This window comes from Ochotona curzoniae, unplaced genomic scaffold (assembly GCF_017591425.1).
Source record: "Ochotona curzoniae isolate NIBS_2020 unplaced genomic scaffold, NIBS_Ocur_1.0 contig_1014, whole genome shotgun sequence".
Taxonomy (NCBI): Eukaryota; Metazoa; Chordata; class Mammalia; order Lagomorpha; family Ochotonidae; genus Ochotona; species Ochotona curzoniae.
Window position 1 is genome coordinate 9,076,483 of NW_024464920.1, and position 21,430 is coordinate 9,097,912.

General features: G+C 43.6%; 1 protein-coding gene across 1 annotated transcript in view; it reads right to left on the minus strand.

Annotated features, from left to right (window-relative positions):
* Window positions 1-21,430, minus strand: part of CFAP54 (cilia and flagella associated protein 54) — a 345,554-nt gene that overhangs the window by 322,521 nt on the left and 1,603 nt on the right. Inside the window, exons 2-4 of the mRNA XM_040980448.1 lie at window positions 12,964-13,069; window positions 6,836-6,979; window positions 5,367-5,538 (exon numbers count right to left, since the gene is read on the minus strand). Of these exons, the coding sequence (XP_040836382.1) occupies window positions 5,367-5,538; window positions 6,836-6,979; window positions 12,964-13,069 (422 nt within the window). The remainder of the gene's footprint in view (window positions 1-5,366; window positions 5,539-6,835; window positions 6,980-12,963; window positions 13,070-21,430) is intronic.

Sequence of the window (21,430 nt, forward strand, 5' to 3'; positions counted from 1 at the left end):
TAGGTCTATAAAAGGACACGTGCAAGGGTATTCACTCAAGAATTATTTGGTGAAATTAGAGGGGTGTATGAAAGTCTGGCATACAATTCAGTAGGCAGAGTTAACAAATTAGATTCACATACAGGAACCTGGCTAGAGTCTGAAAACACAGGACTGAATGAAAATAAATTGAGGAAGCAGGATATAATCTAGAATGTGATACCTTCCCCCAAAAAAAGACTATTAAACATAAGGGATTCACTTGATCTTTTCTTCTTTATAAGAAAGTGCCTATGTGTGTCTGTGTGTAGGGACACAATTTCATGAGGACTGAAGACACAAAGGTTACACTATAGTAAATCCACCTGTCAAGCAAAGTCTAACCACAGGGCCCCACCCTTGGCCTTATCCCTGCCCTTCCTGTCACTGCCAAGACGTGAGAGCAATTCAGGGGGACAGGGGACAGTGGAGACACAAGAATGACAGATAACACTTGAGGATGACCAGGCATAAGACACTAAGCATCACTGGACCAGTACATCCCAGCAGAGTTAGCCTCCTCTCTGGCAGCAGACAAGAGCCATTTCAATCAAAATATAATCTGAAGCATGCAAAGAAGCAAAACATTAGAAGACATATTTCCAGCTGCATGGATAAGGGAAAATACCATATATTCTCTTTAAGTCGCTTGGTCTTTTGCACATTAAATACTCTGTGATGGTTTTTTGTTTAAGAATATATTATCTAGGGCCTGGCAGTGTGGCCTAGTTCTCGCCTTGAATGCGCCCAGGATCCCATATGGGCACCGGTTCTAATCCCGGCAGCTCCACTTCCCATCCAGCTCCCTGCTTGTGGCTTGGGAAAGCAGTTGAGGACGGCCCAGAGCTTTGGGACCCTGCACCCATGTGGGAGACCTGGAAGAGGTTCCTGGTTCCCGGCTTTGGATCAGCACAGCACCAGCCACTACACTCAGTTGGGGAGTAAATCAGCAGATGGAAGATCTTCCTCTCTGTATATCTGACTTTCCAATAAAAATAAATAAATCTTTTAAAAAAAAGAATATATTATCTACAGCATACAAACAGGAGAAGACTAAGTAAAATTATCCTTGTAGGTATATTTGACACACCTCTCCAAGTTTAATAAAAAAAAAAACCCTAAAGATCCATTCAATTCATTACCAAAACTGAAAAATAAAGTTTCAGGTTACAAAATCAACATAACAGTGGCATCTTTATACTCCAATAACAAACTTGTTAAAAAATTATGTGAACAATCCCATTTGAAACAGCTATCCTGGAGGTTGGCATGACGGCACAATAGGCCAATACTCTGCCTTCAAGTGCTGGGATCCCATATAGGTACCAATTTGTATCCCAGCTGCTCCCAGGCTTCTGGCCTGGGAAAGCAGCAGAGGGTGGCCCAGAACCTTGGGACCCTGCACCCGCATGGGAGACCTAGAAGAGGCTCCAGGCTCCTGGCTTCAGATCGGCTCAGCTCTGGCTATTGCAGCCACTTAGGAAGTTAATCAACATCAGGAGATCCTTCTGTCTCTCCTTTTCTCTGTTTATCTGCCTTTCCAATACAAATAAATAAATCTTTTTTAAAAAAGCTATCCTTCCCCTCAACCAGCAAGAGAAGAAAAAGGCAAGTATGTGAAAAACCTCTAAAATAAAAATTACACAGCACTACTGCAAGACATCCACATGTAAATAGAAAGAATTAACATTACTAAACATATTTAGCACATTAGTAATTTTACTAAATATTACTTCCATGTAATATGGGAGAATTACTATTACTAAGATGTCCAAAACAATTTACAGACTCACTGCAGTCGCATCAGAATATCAAAGACATTCTCTACAGAACTAAAAAAAAAAAAAACATAAAATTCAAATGGAATTACAAAAGACTCTGAACAGTTACAGCAATTTTGAACAAAAAAAGTTGATGTTGCATAGTATCAAAACAAAGCTTACTGTAATCAAAACAGCTAGTGTTGGCATAAAAACAGACATTTAAATTAAAGGAACAGAATAGGGATCCTAGAAGCCAATCTGTCCATCCCCAGCAACTGACTCTCAAGAAAAGTGCCAAAAAGAGACACCAGAGAAAATACATTCTCTTCAACACCTGGTGCTGGGAATACTGGTTATTTGTAAGCAGAAATAAAAACGGTCAGCAAATATCTTTAACAGAAATGGTCATAGGGGTTCAGTAGGTAAAGCTGCCCCTGAGCATGCCAACCTCCCACATGGACACTGGCTGGAGTCCCAGCTTCTCCACTTCCAACCTGGCTCCCTTCTAGAGGCCTGGGGAAGCAGTGGAACACGGCCCAAGTATTTGGGTCTCTGCCATCCTGTGGGAGACCTGGAAGAGACTCCTGGCTTGAGTCTGAGCAGTGTGAACCATTTACAGAGTGAACCAATGGACAGATCTCTCTCACACTCCTGTTCATAATCTCCCAGCTTTCAAACAACTGAATCAATCTTTTATTAAATACGAGGGTGGGTATTTGGCATGTGGTTAAGCTTTGGTTTAACACTCAGGTACCATACTGGATTACATGGGCTGTGGTGCCGGCTCCAGGTCCTTACTCCGGCTTCCTGATAATATGGACTGCTGAAAGCAGTGGTGATGGCTCAAGAAGTCAGATTTTTACCATCCACACAGCACTTCTAAAATGAATTTCCTACTCCGAGTTTTGGCCTCCAACCGCTTCGGGAATTTGGTGAATATAAAAAGTATGTTTCTCTCTGTGTCTCTGCCGTCTCTCTCTTTTCTCAAATAAATAAAAACAATATTCACTAACCATCAAAAAACTGCACATACAATCCACAATAAGACATCATGTCATTCCAATTAGAATGTCCACTTCTAGAAAAATAAAAAGTAACAAATCCAGACAGAGACACAGAGAAAAGGAGACCCCTGTACACTGTTAGTGGAAATGCAACTTAGTACAGCCATTATAGAGAACATGCAGAGCCTTCAAAAAAAACAAAAACACATCAACCATATTCCCCGGATATCCCAAGTCTCGAGGTCTAGCCAAAGGAAATTAAAACAGCCTATTTAATAGATATCAATACTCCCATGTTCTCTGCAGAATACTCCCAGCAGCCAAGCTATGGAATCAACCTAAGTACCCATCAACAGATGAATGGACAAAGAAAATGTGGCACAAACAAAAGGCAATAGCATTCAGTCACAAAAAACTGAATGACATTCTGACACCTGCAGCAACATGGATACCAAGTAAAGGTCATCAGGTTAACTGAAGTAAGTTAGATCCAGAAAACAAACAGCACAGATCTCTCGTATGTGGAAGGTTTTTTATGTGTTCCTTTTACTGGGGCTGGGAGAGAGATCTTCTATCTGCTGGTTTACTACCCAAAATGATGGCAATGGCCTGAGCTGGGCCAGTCTGAAGCTGGGAGTCAGCAGCTTTCCTATACAAATGTATGCAAGCATTTGATCTGAGAAGAGTGACTGCTATAGTCTAGGAGGGGTGAGAAAAGAGAGGTCACAGTGTTGACTCAGAGGTGTGAGGAGTCAGATAGTAGTAACAAGTCCTAGTGCTGCCCAGCACAGCGAGGTGACGCAAGTCCACACTAATGCATCCTACCTGGTATAAAGAACTGGGAAGACAAGAGCTGAACAACTTCAAACACAAAGAAAACATATAAAAATAGAAAAGTTGTTGATTTGATCACTTTATGGTGAACATATGTACTGAAACATTGGCCCTTTACCCCATAACAACGTACAAGCACTATATGTTCACCAAAAAAATTCCTTAAATATGCAGCGGGTATTTAGCTGAGAGGCTAAGATGCTAGTGAAGACACTGGTATCCCATATTGGAGCCTCTGGGTTTCCTACCTGGCCTGGCTCCTGGCTGTTAATGCAGACCTTGGGAAGCAGTAATCACATCTCGAGTAAGACATCAGGTTCCTGCGTCCCATGAGCGAAACTGGGATGGAGCTCTCTCTTGGCTCCCAGCTACTGCTTCAAGCCAGCCCCGGTGGTTGGGGAAATCTGGGGAATGCACCAGTGGGGAGCAGCTTTCCCTTGCTTTCTCCATATCCAACATCTCTGTCTCTCTGCCTCTCAAGTAAAGATTTAAATATTTTTAAAAAAAGTAAATAGAAATTAGTTGTCCTCTTCTTTTTTAAGATTTATTTTATTTTGGGCTAGCGTGATGGCTCAGTGATTAAATCCCCACCTTGCATGCACTGGAATCCTATATGGGCACCAGTTCATGTCCCAGCTGCTCCACTTCCCATCCAGCTCCCTGCTTGGGGCCTGGGAAAGCAGTCAAGGTTGGCCCAAAGCCTTGGGTCTCTGCACCCACATTGGAGACTCGGACACAAAGCAGAGCCCATATGGGATCCCAGCATTTGCAAGGTGAGGATTTAGCCACTGAAATATCATGTTAGGCCTTCTCTCACTACCCCATCTCTAAAGCAACACATAATTGTAGTCAATTTTGCAAAAGCTGACATTTTAGGTGAAAACGAACCTTTTGGAATGCTTGTATATGTAATGCAGCTTCAAAATAATAAATACAAAATTAAAAGAAAAATGTATCCCAACAAACAGGGCAACATTGTAACTTTAGAACAAGGCAACATTTTTACAGTCTTGAGGTGTATGAGTGTGTCAGTGGGGTTATGTACATCCTCAGAGCAACTCTTACAAAATTAAGCACAAGCAGAAAGTTGCCATGTAAGGGTTGGTGCAGTGGTATAGTATGCTAAACTTCTACCATCCCACATAGGTGCCAATTCTAGTCTGGGCTACTCCACTTCCAGTATTGGCATAGGAAAGTAGTAGAGGAAGGCTCAAGGCTTTGGGCATCTGCATCCTGTGGGAGACTGGGAAGAAGCTCCTGGCCTCCCAACTTCAGACCTGTCCAGCTCTAGCCATTCAGCCATTTGGTAAGTGAACCAACAGGTGGAAGATGTGTCTCTCCCTTTTCTCTCTGTGTGTATAACTTTGACTTTCAAGTAAAATAAATTTTATTCAAAAAAAGTTTCTATGTAAGAAAGCCAAACCCATAGGCCAGGATATTTGGATGAGACCAATATGAACAATGCCTGCAAGCAGTCTAACCTAGAGTAGTTTTTTGATTATGCTCCACTTACATTTCTGAGCCGTAAGCCCTGCTACCTATACACCCCAAACTGATTAAACCCACAGACCCTGACCCTTCCGTTAGTGGAAAACCCAGACACGCATCATCAAGTTCCTGCTTTACAACGACAGACGTAATCAAGGCATGAACAATCCTCACAATCACCTATGATGAAATGCATACACGTGCGAGCTCATAAGGTGATCAAGTGACACAAGTGACAAGGCACCAGGCCGGGGTGTACCGTTGAAGACGATCCAGCAGAGGTGCTCCTGCGGCAGCGCCACCTGCATGACGAGCCTCAGGGAGGACAGGATCTGCAGACACTGGCTCACCGACTCCTTGTTCTGCAGCTTCACATCGCTGTCACACACCAGCTGGTAGCTACAAATGTTTTTGCCATTTAAAGCATGAAACTGAAACACACGGAAAAACAGAGAGAGGAATATAAATAAAGCTTATGGTGCTTAGACCAGCGGCTCTCAAGACATAAAACACTAAAAGGGAGACAACTCTGCTTAATTAACCTAATTGATTGGTGCAGGAAAAAAATATATTCATATATATATATATATGAGACAAGTTAGCTTTCTTTGAAACAGCCTCTTAGTTGAGATGAGCTTTTGTGAGTCTAAAGAAATCCAAAAGCGGAAGACAAATGTTCAAAAATCTCTATCACCAGGCATACAGGACTGATTTAATTTCATAAACCCAGTGGCACTGAAGCTACTTACAGATTCACATGTAAAGATGCATCTCAGCTTGCAACAGGAGTTAACATCCCCATAAACCCATCCCAAGTTGAAAATACCAGGAGTCAAAAAATGCATCGGATATGCCTAACCTGCAGAATACCAGCTTAGCAAGCTGCACCTGTTGTTCACCCTTGCTATTACAGGACTGACCAGGACCTCAGACCTCCTGCCACCCACAAGATGACCGTGTCATTGGCTAGCTCAGGAAAGAGTCAAAATTCAGTAGGCTATCAACCTGCACTGCCCAGCATTCTCGTTCATGTATGTATGGTCCAGCCAAATTGAACCACTAAATAGTTCTCCACTTTCCTGCTCATCTAAAGCTATTTCCGAGGTTTTAAGTAGTCATCAATATGGAATAACAGTTCCAGGCTCAGAATGTCCACGGATTACACACCAATCCTACCCATTACTTTAAATAGGCCTCTGCATCCATAAAAGAGGCCTAATAGTGCTCACTTTCCAAGATTCTCATGAGGCTTCTAGATGATAACTTACAGAGTACATCTAGAAGAGCACAACCAGGTAGTTACTGCTCAACCAATGAGTCAATCAGCACAAACTAACACTGGTATTGGAAAAAATGCAAAATAATTGTATCAAAACATCTATGGAGCCACTGCTTTGTACCAAAACTATGATCGGCTTTATTTTTCACTTCCATAAAACAAGGATAATAGCATGTATCAGAGTCATTATAAAGAGCAATGCTTTCCAAAGCACTTTGTAAACTAAAAGCTCACTATAATTTCTAGATATTTAATAACCATAACACTCTCCGTAAAGCATCTTTACAGGATTTAACAACTTTGTCTTCACACCCAGCACCAGAAACACTTATTAAGAAGCAGATGTGCTAAGCCAAGTAAATAACAGACATCTAGAGACTTTTGACCGTAGGATGCACTGCATAGGTGGTCCTAAGTGGCAGCTACTTCAGCTGCTTCCTTCATCTTACTGTAAGTCCAGCAGTTGCATCTCCAAAGCCTTTTGGAAAAAAGGAAGCTTTGAATTCATTCACATCCGCTTTGTTCTCGTCAAAATCCATGCTGAACTGCTGAAGATATCTCCCGTAGCATTGTAGAAGGGCCAATTTGTACTCCTAAAAAGGAAAGATACAAAGAAAGGAAAGTTTCAAAATATTGTTTTGCCTCCCAGTAAGCAATATTCATATTGCTCTTCACAGGATAAATGTTTATTAATACATTTTTGTTGCTCCTTTTTAACATGCAGATTTTGTAATGGATATCATCCTAGGGAATTTATGTGCATCACTGCATTTAATTCTCTTCACAACAAGCTTGCCGTTAAATGGAACCATCATAATTAAGACAAGAATATCCACCGCTGCAGTATAAGGGGTAATATTTGAGTTTTTAAGACACAGGTCCCAAAATACAGCATCACCAGACCATGCTAGCTTACCTGAACAGATTAAACTAGGGAGAGGCCAGAGAGAGAGAGGGACAAAGACAGAGCTGCACTTTGGCAAAGGACCAAGTCTAAGGGCAGTGAAGAGGTAGGTGGAGTCCAGATAAGTCTGAGCAGCATGGATACTGTGCCCCCAGCCACGTGGCTGTGCCATCCCAGACTTCCTGCTGGGAATCCTAGCTCCCCATCCAACACTGCTAGGCACAGAAAGGGTCCTAGGTTTGTGGGTGGCCAGAGTGCCAATTGGCACTGGGTTCTGCCTGCTGGCTGTCCAGTGTCGAGCTCTGGAGTCTTGGGGGTATGAAATTACCGCTTAGGGACATCCATGGATAAGGTCACAGTACATATAGGTGAGGAATGAATCCTGAGGGATACCCAACGACAGCGCAACTGTACTTACAGGTAAGTGAGGGGACTGAGATGTGGTGGTTTGGAGGGGAGAGACCTGAAGATATTTTTGGGTCAGACTGATGCACCAGCCCACATGGAAGTCCCGGGTTGGGATTGTTAGCATGGAGCATGGCAGACCACCACACACCAGAGCACACGTAAGCTATGTCTGGAAGCCTGTCTAGCAGGGCTAGATTCCAGTACCTGACAATGAGTGTCAGAACAGGAGAGGGTCACATTAGACTGACCCATGACATGAACCAGCACACAAGAGAATCAGGACCGGGGAGGATTCTGTGGGGGTGTATGTGGGCTCAACACTATGAAATTACACGTTCTCCTGGTTAGCTTGAGAGTTGGAATGGCGGTAGGCTGAGCTAGGCATGACCATGGAACTCACCGATGCCCACCCATAATAGGGCTGGGAATAAGCAGGGCAGGTCCAGGGTGCAGCACCTGCAGGAGCACCCTAAAACAGCGTGTGGGGTGGGCTGGGCCACACAAGCACATACAAAGGCCAGGACGGATGAGGCAGGCCATGTTGGGCATGCATGAGATCTGGATCTGGGACTGATCCAAGCAGGGGAACCTAGGAAACTCCCCTCAGGGATCATAGCTCCCGCTGATGAGCATGTGGTCCAGGCCTGAGTGTTACACAGGTTGGGTAGGGTAGCTCCAGCCATCGGCAAGTGTGACTTGATTTCAGAAGGGGGCAGACCAGGAAGGGCTGAGCAAACCATAGTCCACTGCAAGGGCAGAAAACAGGATAGAAAACAAGATGGAGTACAAGGCAGGCCGGGATAGGCTGCTACACCTACTGGTTTGCATGAGTCAGGGATATGAGCAGACTGAACAGGACCAGGTAGCAAAACCCACCAGTCCCAAGAACTGGAACTTGGGGCTGGCTGGTCCAGGCCAGGCTACAGCATCCAAAGGCAAAGGCCAAAACAGGGGAGGGACTATGCCAAATTTGGACAGATCAACCACTGGTATGCACAAGATCGATAGCTGAGATCAGGCCTGGTTGGGGAGCTAAAGAGACGTCCTGGCTCAATTGTGGGTCACACTGGTGAGAGAGGGGGCCAGCGTGGGGGCTGTGGTCTGGTTGGGATATGAATGTAGTCTACCTCTGCACAAGTGTGGACTGGATCTGGGGAATGCAAGACTGCGCTAGACTCCCGTACCCATTGGAGCTCGTGAGAACCAGGATGGGGTATAGGACGGGCTGGGCTAGTTCTCTGTCCCTGCTGAGCCATGTATGAGCTATGTCTGGATATGGACCAGGCTAGGCTGGGCTGTAGCACCCAACAGCAAGAACTGGAATGGGTGAAGGCGGTCAGGAAAGGTCACTGTTCCTGCTACGACAGGAGGTAGACTAAGTAGGCTAACCCATGGACCAGTGTGCATGAGATCTGGTATTGGGAGAGGTTCTGATGGAGGAGTTTGGCAACTCCTCTGTTGGGACACTGTCCCTGCAGGTGAGCACAAGAACCAAGAAAGGGAGCGGCCCAGACCAGACCACTTTATGGTTCCTACAGGCCTACCTTTGGCTCAGGTCTAGGGGAAGCCAGACTGGACCAGTTCATATCACCCATTAGCAAATCCGGGAGCCTGAATAGTGTATAGGTCCTGCTGGGTCAGGCAGCAATACTAGCCAGTTCACACTTGGGCCAGGACTGGGGGCTGGATGGGCTAGGCTGGGCCAGGATACAGCACCCACTGACAAATACCAAGGTAAAGCAGGCCATACATACCAGACTGGGCCGCAGCACCCAACCAGCACACCCGAGACCCAGGGGGAGAGTGAGTGAACCCAGTAGGGGAGCTGCAGAGATATCCCCTGCTGGGCCACTATTCCCACTGGTGAGCATAAGAGCTGGGATAGGGGCAGACCAAGCTGGGCAGGACTACAACACCTGTTGGCCTGCATGTAAGATGGATCAGAGACAAGCCAGGCTGGGCGAACTGTACATACTGGTACACGCATGAGTCAGAGAAGGTAAGGGATGGTTCGGCTTTGCCACAGCATCAACTAGCAGATGCTGGCACGGGGGAAAACTCTGTCTAGCTAAACTGCAGTACCACCTGGAGAGTGTAAGATCCTGGAGTAGAAGTGGACCCAGTAGGAAAATAGTGGGCACCTCCCTCTTGGGTTGCCACTCTATCTGGTGAGCATGACAACCAGGACTGGGACAGGCATGGCTAGATAGAACGTGGCATCTGCTGGCACAATTGTGGGCTGGATAGTGGGGCCTCATTGGGTTGAACTAGGCTTCAATGCCCATTGACATGTATGAGAGCTGAATGGGATATGGAACAGACTGGACCAGTCTGCTGTACATATTGGCAAGCACGGAAACCAGGGCAGGAGGTGGGCCTGGTGGGGGTTATAGCATGTCACTCCAACTAGGCTACAACTCCCACTGGTTTGCATGGGGAAGCCAAGGATCGGGCAGGATTGCAGGATCAGGCTGGACTGCAACATCCATTAGTTTGCATAGAAGACAGGGCTGGAGAAAACTGACCCAGCTATTCCAACTAACAGTGTGCATGAAGGCCAATTTGGGTGACAGATTTGCCAGACCCTTTATTGACATTCACACACAAGAATCAGGTCTGGGATTACCTCAGATGAGGCTTCTTTGGGAATCCCCCAAACTGAACCACTGGACTCAGAACTCAAACCATGGAATGTATGTGTCAGAGCTCAGGAATGCATGTGTCTGACCATGGAATGCATGTGTCAGAGTTGGGCCTCCTCAGTGTTTTAGACAGAGCAGTGCACAGCATATCCAGGTGCACATGGAGGATATGGCAGTGCACTGGAGCCTGCAGAGGACACCTGGTACCATAACAGAGGATGGAGGACAGAACAAATCAATCAACTCCCCAAGTCAAGTGTTGGCAGTGAAGACCTGGGCAACTGGAGACTCTAAGATGGACTATGTCAGCTAGTGCATTTTGGAGAGATTTCATCATGATTGGAGTGGTAAGACTGGCAGCAATACAGAACTGCTGAACTATCAAAACTACTTGAGCAGGACCTTGAGAGTATGTCCCACACTGGGGACACTGGGATGGTTGGGAGGCTGGGTGTGGCTTCTCGCCTTATCTCTTCCCTCCCCCCAAAATCAGGAAGGAAGAAAGAAAATGTCAAAACAATGCTCTTACCCCCTTCCCTTAAGCCCATGACCCTTCGTACCCTGATCAAATACGCTAAAAGTATCAAAAATAAAATTTATACAGTAAAAAAAACAAAGGGCAATGGAGAAACAAAACAAACAAACAAACAAAAGCAAAGAAGAAAAAAAGGAAAGGAAAAGAAAAACACAGCTGGGACTTAAGTGACCACTCTTTCCCTCTCTCTTTTTCTCTCTCTCCCTCTCTGTTTTTCTCCCTCCCTCCATCTCTCTCTCCTCTCTTTCTCTCTTACTTGCTATCCTTCTCTGTGTGTCTCTCTACTATCTCTTCCTCTTTTTGTCTCTCTACTCTCTCCCTCTCTCTTCTCTCTTCCTCTCTCCTTTCCTCTTTCTCTTGCTCTCTCTCTTCCTCTCACTCCTCTCTCTTCCTCTTGCTCCTCTCTCTCTCCTCTCTCTCTGTCTGCTCTCCTTCTCTCTCCCTCATTTGTCAGTAGTTTGAAGTTGCCATCAGAACAATTTATTAAAGCCCAAGCCATGGGGTTCTCATTAACCCAAATTCATGCTTATATTCTCATTACCGGGTCCGTTTCCTCATTTGCATCACCCACAGAGTACTGACTCAGGGAGCTACAAGAAGTGCCCTACATAGGAGTCTGTTGCCAGCCTTCACCATCATGCTCTCCTGCAACTGCGTCTCCTTCAAAGCAAGTGCTGTGGGTGTGAACTGCCTGCTCAGATGCCCCCTGGGACACATCCACAGGCAAGCCGTCTTGTTTACATTTCTGCTGGTGAGTGAGTTTTCCACAAAAGGATCCTAGTAACTAGGATAGAAATAAGAGATAAGCTAGAAATCAAAATAAAATCTCAATTCATGTTGAGGGTGGATAAATGCCTCTTACTCCTTTTGTCCTTTCATTGATTTTTATATTCTAGCTAGACCTTTCTATCTGAAACATTCTAAATTCTTAGCTATCGCTCATCATCAATTTGTTTCATCAACTTGTAAAACCTTCCTTCCTCTTCCCTCTGCCAATATCCGCTCTGCCCAGCTAGACAGCTGTCACAGGAGCCCAGCATGCTACCAGCTCCTTCTCTGAGAAGCCAAGAGCTAGAGAGGGGACCGCCTACCACTTACTGTCAACACAAGCTGGATCTCTCCTGGCTTGTTCCTGTGGTTTTTAAAGTGCTATCTTTTCAAGTTCATCAGGTCCATGTCCGTTTACCTATAGCTAAGGTTATTCTCTAGTTTTGGGTAGAAGAAAAGTAGTCCTCATACTGAAAGTTTCTCCACGTCTTACCCTCTGTTTGATAAACTTACCTCCCACATTAAAAGGGTCTGAGTCCAGAAAATCAGCGTGGCAGAAGCTGAGAAACTGAACATTCAGAAATTACTGAATACTACCCATGTCTGGTCTGAAATTCCATGGGATAAAGTAATTCTTTGTTCACAATTTAAGTAACAGAATAATTTGCGTTATGCCAGAGCTGAATGGGAAAAGTCACGATGGTGTGATCTTATCAAGCCAAGTACACTGATCCTTGGCATCCCAGGTCCAACAGGCAATCGTATGGAACTAGCCCAAATTCAGCTTTAAATTCAATACTGGGCAAGAAATGTGGCAATGTATGGGAAACCTATGCAACAACACACATTGAAACATTAAGAAGTTGAAGTTTATTAAAACAGAGCACTGGGAATTGGGCAACACTGTGGCAAAGCCTGGAACCATGAAGGTTTTTTTTTCCCCTCCTGGGCAAGGCCACCCATGTGAAAAACAACAGGAAGTAGTGTCTGGGCTCCTTTGTGTAAGGTAGGAACATGATGACTCAGCACTTCCTGTTATGCGCTTACCACACCCTCTGTCATGCACAGGAGGCACAGACACACACACACACACACACACACAGCAGCAGCAGCCTGGCCGTTCAGGATTCTTTCACTACTGCAGAACCTCAACCACAAGGTCATAAAACAAAACACCCTTCTGGTCACAGTGTCTCATTACAATTTTTATGTACTCACTTTTTAAAAATAAAAACATGCAAGAATGATAGCAGGACAAATCATCATCATAATTAGCCAGATGAGCTTCGTTTCGGTACTCAGGACTCCAAAGGCACTTACTTTCATTAGGAAAAGGCTATCTCCGACCTTCAGGAGCTTTTCGTTGTAATAGTCAGCTGGCAGCCTGGGGGCGTATTTGGTCCAGATATTAAACAAAGAGGTGGCACTGTAAAAATCATAAAAACAAAATGGCATCGTTAAAGTCAGCAGGAAGCCTCGATTAATTAGCCAACAATCCTTAAAAACTTAGCTGGTGCTAAGTCTTCTCAAAGTGCCTTAAAGTTAATGTCTCATGATTAATAATAAATGAAATTACAGTTAAAATGATTGTTTCCTAGATGCCAAATACTGACTGAAGCCCTTTGCATGCATTTGAAAAACACCCTTTTGGGGCAGCTTAGGCCCACAGCAAGACTGAACAGGAGGGAGACGGAGCTCCCACGCAGCCACTGCCTCCACATATGCATAGCTTCCCCCCTTACCCCATCCCCTATATCGATGGGACGCACCCTTATCAATTGCTCTCTGCAGTCTACACTGGAGTTCACTCTTATACATTATATGCATCTGGACAAATGTTCAACAACGTGTGGCCACTGCTAGAACGGCAGAGAATGGTTTCATTCCCTAACAGTCCTCTACGCCCCACCTAGTCATGCCCTACTTCTTCCTCCATCCTCATTAACCACTAGTCTTTTTAGCATCTCCGCAGTTATGCCTTTTCCAGAAGGTAGAATTCATACTGCTCTCACTGAATCCTTTCACATGGTAATCTCAATCTGCGGTTTTCCTCCAGGTCTGTTCACGGATTAACCACTCACTAATTTCTAGCACTGGACAATACTCCATTGTCTGAATATGACTCACTTTATTTTTACCTGCTGAATGACACATCTTGGTTATTGACCAGTTTTGGCAATTATGAATAAAACGGTTGTAAACAGTCCCATGCAAGTTACTATGCAGATGTAAGTTTTTAACTTCCTCTGGGTAAATACTAACCAGCTAAACTGCTGGATAACACAGTATGTTTAGTTATGTAAGAAATCACTAAACGGGGGCCCAGCATGGTAGCCTAGTGGCTAAGATCCTCGTCTTGTATGTCAGGATACCATATGGGAGCCAGTTCATGTCCAACAGGCCTGGCAGCTCCACTTCCCATCCAGCTCCCTGCTTGTGGCCTGGGAAAGAAGTCGAGGATGGCCAAAACCTGGGGACCCTGCACCCGCGTGGGAGACCCAGAAGAAGCTCCTGGCTTTGGATCACAGGTCAGTTCTGGCCATTGTAGCCACTTAGGGGTTGAATGAGTGAATGGAAGATCTTCCTGTCTTTCCTCCTCTCTGTATGTCTGACTTTCAAATAAAAATAAATACATCTCTTTTTAAAAAAAAGAAACCACTAAATAGTTTTCAAACAGTGGCTATAATATTTCATATTTTAATCATCAGTGAATCAGAGTTCCTATTGATCCACACCTTGTTGGCACTGAATGTGGTCATTATGGACGAAGGGTCTTTCTAATTGGTATATAGGGTGTATCAGTGTTGCTGAATTTGTGTCTCCCTAACAATATATGCTGTGGAGCTTCTCCTCATATGCTTGCCATCTGTGTATCTTCTTTGAGGAGGTGTGCGTTAAGGTCTTTGTCCCATTTTTTAATGTCACGTTGTTTGTTTTCTCATTGCTGGGTCTTAAGAGTTCTTCACATATTTTGAATATATCCTTTACCAGATAGATTTTTGCAAAATGTTTTCCCAGTTTCCGGTTTATCTTTCCATTTTTATTACAGTTTCTCTCACAGAGCAGAAATATTTCTTTTTAAGTCCAGCTTCTTAATTCATTCTTTCATGGCCTTTGTCTTCTGTGTTATATCTAGAACGTCATCACCAGAGCTAAGGCCATCCAGATTTTCTCCTATGCTGTCTTCTAGAAATTTTATAGCACCGCATTTACAGAAATGACCTATGTTGAGTTCATTTTAGTCTGTGTCTATATTCACTTTTGCACATGTATATTCAGTGGTTCCAGCACCATTTATTACATGTATTTCCTCCACTGTGTTATCTTTGTTCATCTGCCAAAGATCAGCTATCTATATTCACATGAATCTATGTCAAAATTATATGATGTGTTTCACTGATCTGTTTGTCTATACCTTGACCAATGTTGCATTTTCTTGATTACTATAACTTCACAGTAAGCCTCGAAATTCAGAATGTCGGCCCTCCAACTCTGTTCTTATCCTTCAATATTTGCATTGTGACAGCTCTTCTGCATCTTTCGCCTTCAATGCATAATTTTTCACTTTTTCACATTTCATTGTCACAATAACCCAAGAAAGGAAATACAACATCACAAAAATATAGTGAATAAAGGGGAACCCCACTGCATCCATGCTCTTAGCATTTTACTACTGTGCTTTCCACTCCTCTGGAGTATAAATGCCACAAGGATAAGGACCTTGGTTATATTACTCATTGTCTAGCTCCATAGGTAATGTATGTCTAGTTCATGTAGCATTTTCTGAAAGAAAGAAAGAATGGGTAAAAAAAAGAAAATATTACTTGTTCTTATTTTAATCTTTTCTACAAAGGGCTTCAGGGCTCAAGCACAGTTAATCCATTTAGTTTTGCTTCCTTCCACCAAGTAAAAGAAAAACAAAGGATTCCGTGTTCCCAAAATGCTTTAGATAGATAGATACATAGATAGATAGATAGACAGACAGATATATTTAAGAACCAGAGAACACACGCTTCCATCCACTGGTTCATTCTCCAGTGAGAACAGCTGGCTAAGGCTGGACTGGGTACTGGAGCCAGGAGCCAGGAACGCAATCCAGGATTCCCATGTGGGTGGCAGGAGCCCAGTTCTTTGCACCATCATTGCTGTCTTTCAGTGTCTGCACTGGTGGGAAGCTAGATTCCAAGTCAGGAACTAAACCTAGCCATTCCATAACAGGGTGCTGTTGTCAATGAGTAAGCTAAACACTCCCATATCAATGCAGATTTTATTCATTCATTTACCACTTCTTTCCTCTTGCCTAAAACTTATCTAATGCTTCCAAGAAGTCCAAATTTCTCTTCACTACTGTCCAATCCCCTCTCATAAATTTCTAGATCTAGACAGTGATATGGATTAAACGTTTGCATCTCCCATCACCATTCTTAGATTGAAGCCGTAACCTCCAGGGAGCCTGTATTTGGAGAAGAGCCCTTAAGAAAGCAGCAAAGAGGCTCGGCGCGATGGCACAGTGGTTAAGGTCCTCGCCCTGCACGCCCCGGAATCCCATATGGGCGCCGGTTCTAATCCCGGTGGCCCCGCTTCCCATCCAGCTCCCTGCCTGTGGCCCAGGAAAGCAGTCGAGGACAGCCCAAAGCCTTGGGACCCTGCACCCACATGGGAGACCAGGAAGAAGTTCCTGGTTCCCGGCTTTGGACCGGCATAGCATCAGCCATTGCGCTCACTTGGGGAGTGAATCATCGGACGGAAGATCTTCCTCTCTCTCTCCTCTCTGTATATCCCGCCTTTCCAATAAAAATAAAATAAATATTTAAAAAAAAAAAAAGAAAGCAAGCAGCAAAGGCTAAATGAAGTCAGAGGAATGGGATGGACCTGTATGATGGGATGACCGCCTGTCCAGAGAGGAGAGTGCCTGCTTCTCTCTCCTGCTTACTCAGAGCAAAGGCCATGTGAGGACAGAGCAGCCCTCTGCAAGCCAGGAAAAGAGCATTCTCCAGAAGCTGACCTTAATAAACCTTGATCTGGGACTTCTTGCCTTCAGAGCTGTGAGAAAATAAAATCCTTCTGTTTAAGCCCTTTATGGTATTTTGTGAGGCAGCCTAAACACACACACACAGACATCTTAAGGACCAGAGATGGCTCTAATGCTTGCGATGCATAAGTTGGAATATTAATGAAACAACCTCAAAATATATGTCATTTAATTAGCTTGGTTAATCAAATGATATTGAATGACAGGAACAAGGCATCCCTGTCTTCATGGACTGATAAGTAATATTCTGCAGTAAAAAACATGTACACATGTTAGATAATAAATAAGTGCCAAATAAATAATGTAGTAGTTATAAACCATGAAGATGTACAAAAAGGGCTTGTTTTGTCTTTTACCTTTTTACTTTCATTTGCTGACTCACACCATAATATTAGAACAAATATAAAAAAAATTAAAGAAATGCCCCAAGTCTTGCTGAACTCTTAAGTAACACAAAAGAAACAGTTAATTCTTCCAAACATGACAAATGATATAATGAGGGGACCAGCATGGTAGCGTAGCAAGCTAATCTCCCACCTGCAGTGTCAACATCCCATATGAGCAAGATCAGATCCGTTTGTATCTTTCTGCTTCAATCCAGCTCCCTGCCTGTGGCCTGGGAAAACAATGGTAAATGGCTCAAGCCCTCGGTCCCCTGCACCCACGTGGGAGGCCTGAAAGAAGCTCCTGACTCACAGCTTCAGAATGACCTAGCTTGCCATGTGACCATTTGGAAGCAGATGAAATCTTTCTCTGTTTCTCCTTCTCTCTGTAAACCTTCCTTTCAAATAAAATCACATCTTTTTTTTAAAAAAATAAGATTTGTCTCATGACTTAAAAAAAAATTTAGATGAGACTAGGTTTGTTTCTCATAAAAGAAAAATACCAGCCTCATTAAATTAATAAACAAAAAGCAAGGCTTTTAAGGAATCCTATTTAAAATACATTTAACATACTTTAACATTAACATACTTTGATTATAAGTATGCTTTTACTGCTTGATTATAAGTAGCTGCTGGATATTTACAATGTTTCTAAATAGACAATGCTGACTTGATAAGCAAACTATGTAAATCACACATGCTTACACCAAAAGCATGTTTTTAGAAAATGCATCACACTCTTAATGGCATTGCTAGTATAGTAATAAGTTGTATTCATAAATACTATGAATTGTTATGTATAGCTAAGCTCCTGAAATTCTAAGAAACATGTTTGATTTTTCAGAACAACCACTCATCAAATAGATTATAGAGGCAACTCTTGCCTCCTGGATTCCCGACTGGTTACACTACCATTCCTGTTCCATTATTTATGATCACACACAAAAAAAAATTAAAACAAAATCACATCAGGTTAATTCTTTGCACAAAACTACTCCGAGGCTTCCCACTGCATTTGTAATAAATGCCAACTTCTTCAAATGCCTTCCAAAGTCCTATCTAACCCTTTAATTTCCATTTGTCCCACTCAATCCACATTCACCATGCTTCCTCGGAATGGGTTTCTGACCATTCCTCCAAAATCCTGACTCTTTCCTGCCAAGGACCTTCCTACATGCTTGTTCCTCCTGCATATCCTGTTTGTGCGATCGACTCCCAGGCAACCTCCACATTGCAGCTTAATGCTACCTTTCTAACCGTTTAAAAGCAGGCCCTGCCCCTACGTCTGTCTGTTGTAAACTACCATCTACTCTGACCACCTTACCAAAAACCGCAACTTCCTGTCTCCTACTCCATAATTCCTTCTCTTCTTTTTCTTCCTAGCATTCATCACTTTCTAGACTGCTATAAAATACTATAAAATATACTCATGTAATATTTATTGTCTAGTCTCGCTCTGTAAGCTCTAAGACAATAAGGATTTTTGTTTGGTTCACTGCTGAATTCTCAGTGCCTAATAATGCCTGGTACACTGAAGTGCTTAATAACTACTTCTTTTTAAGATTTATTTGCTTTTATTGGGAAGGCAAATCAGATTTACAGATAGGAAGAGAAACAGACAGAAAGATCACTCCCCAAATGGTTGCAATGGCCAGAGCTGAGCCAATCCAGAGCCAGGAGCCAGGAGCTTCTTCTGGATCTCCCAGGTGGGTGCAGGGTCCCAAGGCTTTGGTCCATCTTCTGCTGCTCTCTGGCAGGGAGACAGATATGAAGTGGAACTGCTGGGACATGAACCGGTGCCCATACGGGATCCTGGCACTTACAAGGGCAGGATTAGCCTATTGAGTCATCATGCCAGGCTCTTAGTGACTACTTCACAGTACTTGTTGTTCACGTATTGAGTTCACTGAAATCTATCTCCTTGTCTAGATGCAAGCTCCAGAAACATAAAGTTCCACATCTTTGTCCTACCACTATATAACCAGTGACTAGAACATACTGAACACTCAATCAAAATGATTATATAAATCAATACATAAATTCCATGTGAGATTGAACTGTTAAGGCTCACCTCAGTCCTTACTGTTCACGATACTCTCAACCACCTCATTAAACATGGCAGTTCCCTCTTCCCCTTGGTTTCAGTTATTCAGGGTCAGCCCATAATCTGTCATCCAACCACTGATATCATTATGACTTGATGAAGCAGATAATTCTCCTTCTGATCAGGCCAATAATAACATGAAAACTGAATTATGAAAACCACTGATGCCAACATGAAGCCAGTCTTGTTGGATCCAGACAGAAGAGGTGAGCAGGCAAGGCCTCTTCTGTGTGTTTACCTGAGACGGGAACTATCGTAAGTACTTCCTAAAATCCCCAAGAGTTCCCAAAACCTCAACAAGCATTGCTTGCCTCAGATGACTTGCCAGTTCTGCATGTTCACAATTTATTACAAGAATCTCTTCAAGACAGCAGAAGTTCAGATGAGACCTTTACCTAGCAACGGCTGTCTTCTCGAAGGGACCAACGACAGGACTGCTGTGACTTTCAGGGGTTAGGAACCTTATTGCAAGTGCAGCTCCCAGCGACTTGCCCTGGGTTCCTTTACAGGCTTCTCCCCTCAGCCTCTTCACATGCACCTGATTTGTCCTAGCTGGTGCATCCCAGATTACAATCTCCTATCACTCATGAACACATAAATGTAATTTTTTTTCAGACAGCCTTGCCCTCTGTTATCTATTTCAGGATGACAGGAGACGAATACTACATCACAAGACCCATGTCTTTCACCTCACTTCATCACCTAGTCACTGTATCGTTCACATCATTACAAGAAATCATTATTTCGTATCATCATTGCATCCTCCTCTACATCATCACAGAATAATAAGATATTTTCAGAGAGACTACATTCACGTTATTTCTACATTATATGTCATGACTATTCCATTTTATCAAGTTTAATCTCCATGTTTAATTCATAAGCTTTATCAGATATGTGCAAATATGTCTAAAAAAAAAAAAGCAGGCTATCTGGAGAGTTCAGAACTCTGCGCAGTTTGAAGCACCCACTGAGGGGTCTTGAATCCCTGCAAGCCAAAAGGGATTACAGTAGTGCACCGAAGGTTTGTTTTCCTAGTACATTAAGTTACTGAGAATACAAAGACAACAACCTTTGGACTCATCCAACACTAATTATTTTTGAGTGTTTATCATGTTCCAATCCCCAAGCTACAGTAAAGACAAGGAGTTGAACTATCAAAAAAGTCACCAGACAGCTTAAATTCTAATGGAGAAGACAGAAAAAAAAAATACAAGAAAACACATAGATAAAAACACATGAACAAATGCATGAACCTGCAGTAGTGGCCACTCAATGGTGGTGACAGCTGAGCTGAGATCTACAAGGAGAGGAGGAGTCCAATACTGGAAAAAGCATGCCAGACTGAGGAGACAGCAGGTACAAAGGGCTTGGGGTGACAGACAACAGAATCTGTTTTATCAACAAGAGGCAAGAACACAGATGAGAGAGCAAGGCAAAGTCGGACTCTCAGACCCTGATTCTCTGGGGGATTTCAAGAACTCATCTTCATTTTTACTTTGAAAAGCAATGTAATGCAATAGAAAAACATGAGCTAGGAATGCGTGACTGCTACGAGAAGGCTAGATTGGAGATGACGGCTACAAGGGGAAAAGGGGCAGTGTTGATCTGGACTGGAATGCCGGTTGGGAAGATGGGGAAGCAGAAACACGGGAACTGTCAGCTCTAAGTGCAGGAGTGTGATGTGCTCTCCTTGGTCCATTCTGGGCTCTGTCGCAATCCTACTTGAACTTGCCACAGCTGATCATTCCTTCTCCCTAGAACACTCTCTCTGCTTCCAGCAGACCAAGCACTCTGTGGGAGTCCTCAAGCCTCCTTAGCCACCCTTCGTTTCTTCTTATGACAGGTTGTTGTTCAGGCAACACAGGGCTTGCACTCACCTCCTCTCCAGCTATACTCACTCTCCTAGATTTCCATCGTATGTCACAAGTTAAGTATCATCAAGATGCTGATGAGCCCCAAATATCTACCTCCTCTGACTTCCAGACTCACAGGTACTTACACAGTAGCTCTGCCTGGAAGTTGATTAATAGCTCAATATCTAGTTAAACTCTTCCTCGCCCTTCCTACAATCACAGTCCTATCCAAGATCCTTCCCACTTTCTTTCTCCCTGTGTAGTCTACTTTTGGAGAATTCCTCATCAATTCCTGTCATGTTTTTATCTTTCTTGTAGGTCACTTTCCCCAACTGTCTCTGACCATGCTCCCCAAAATGCAGGTTAAATTGCAAACACTCCTACCCTCCATCCTTACCCTCTTGTTTTATTT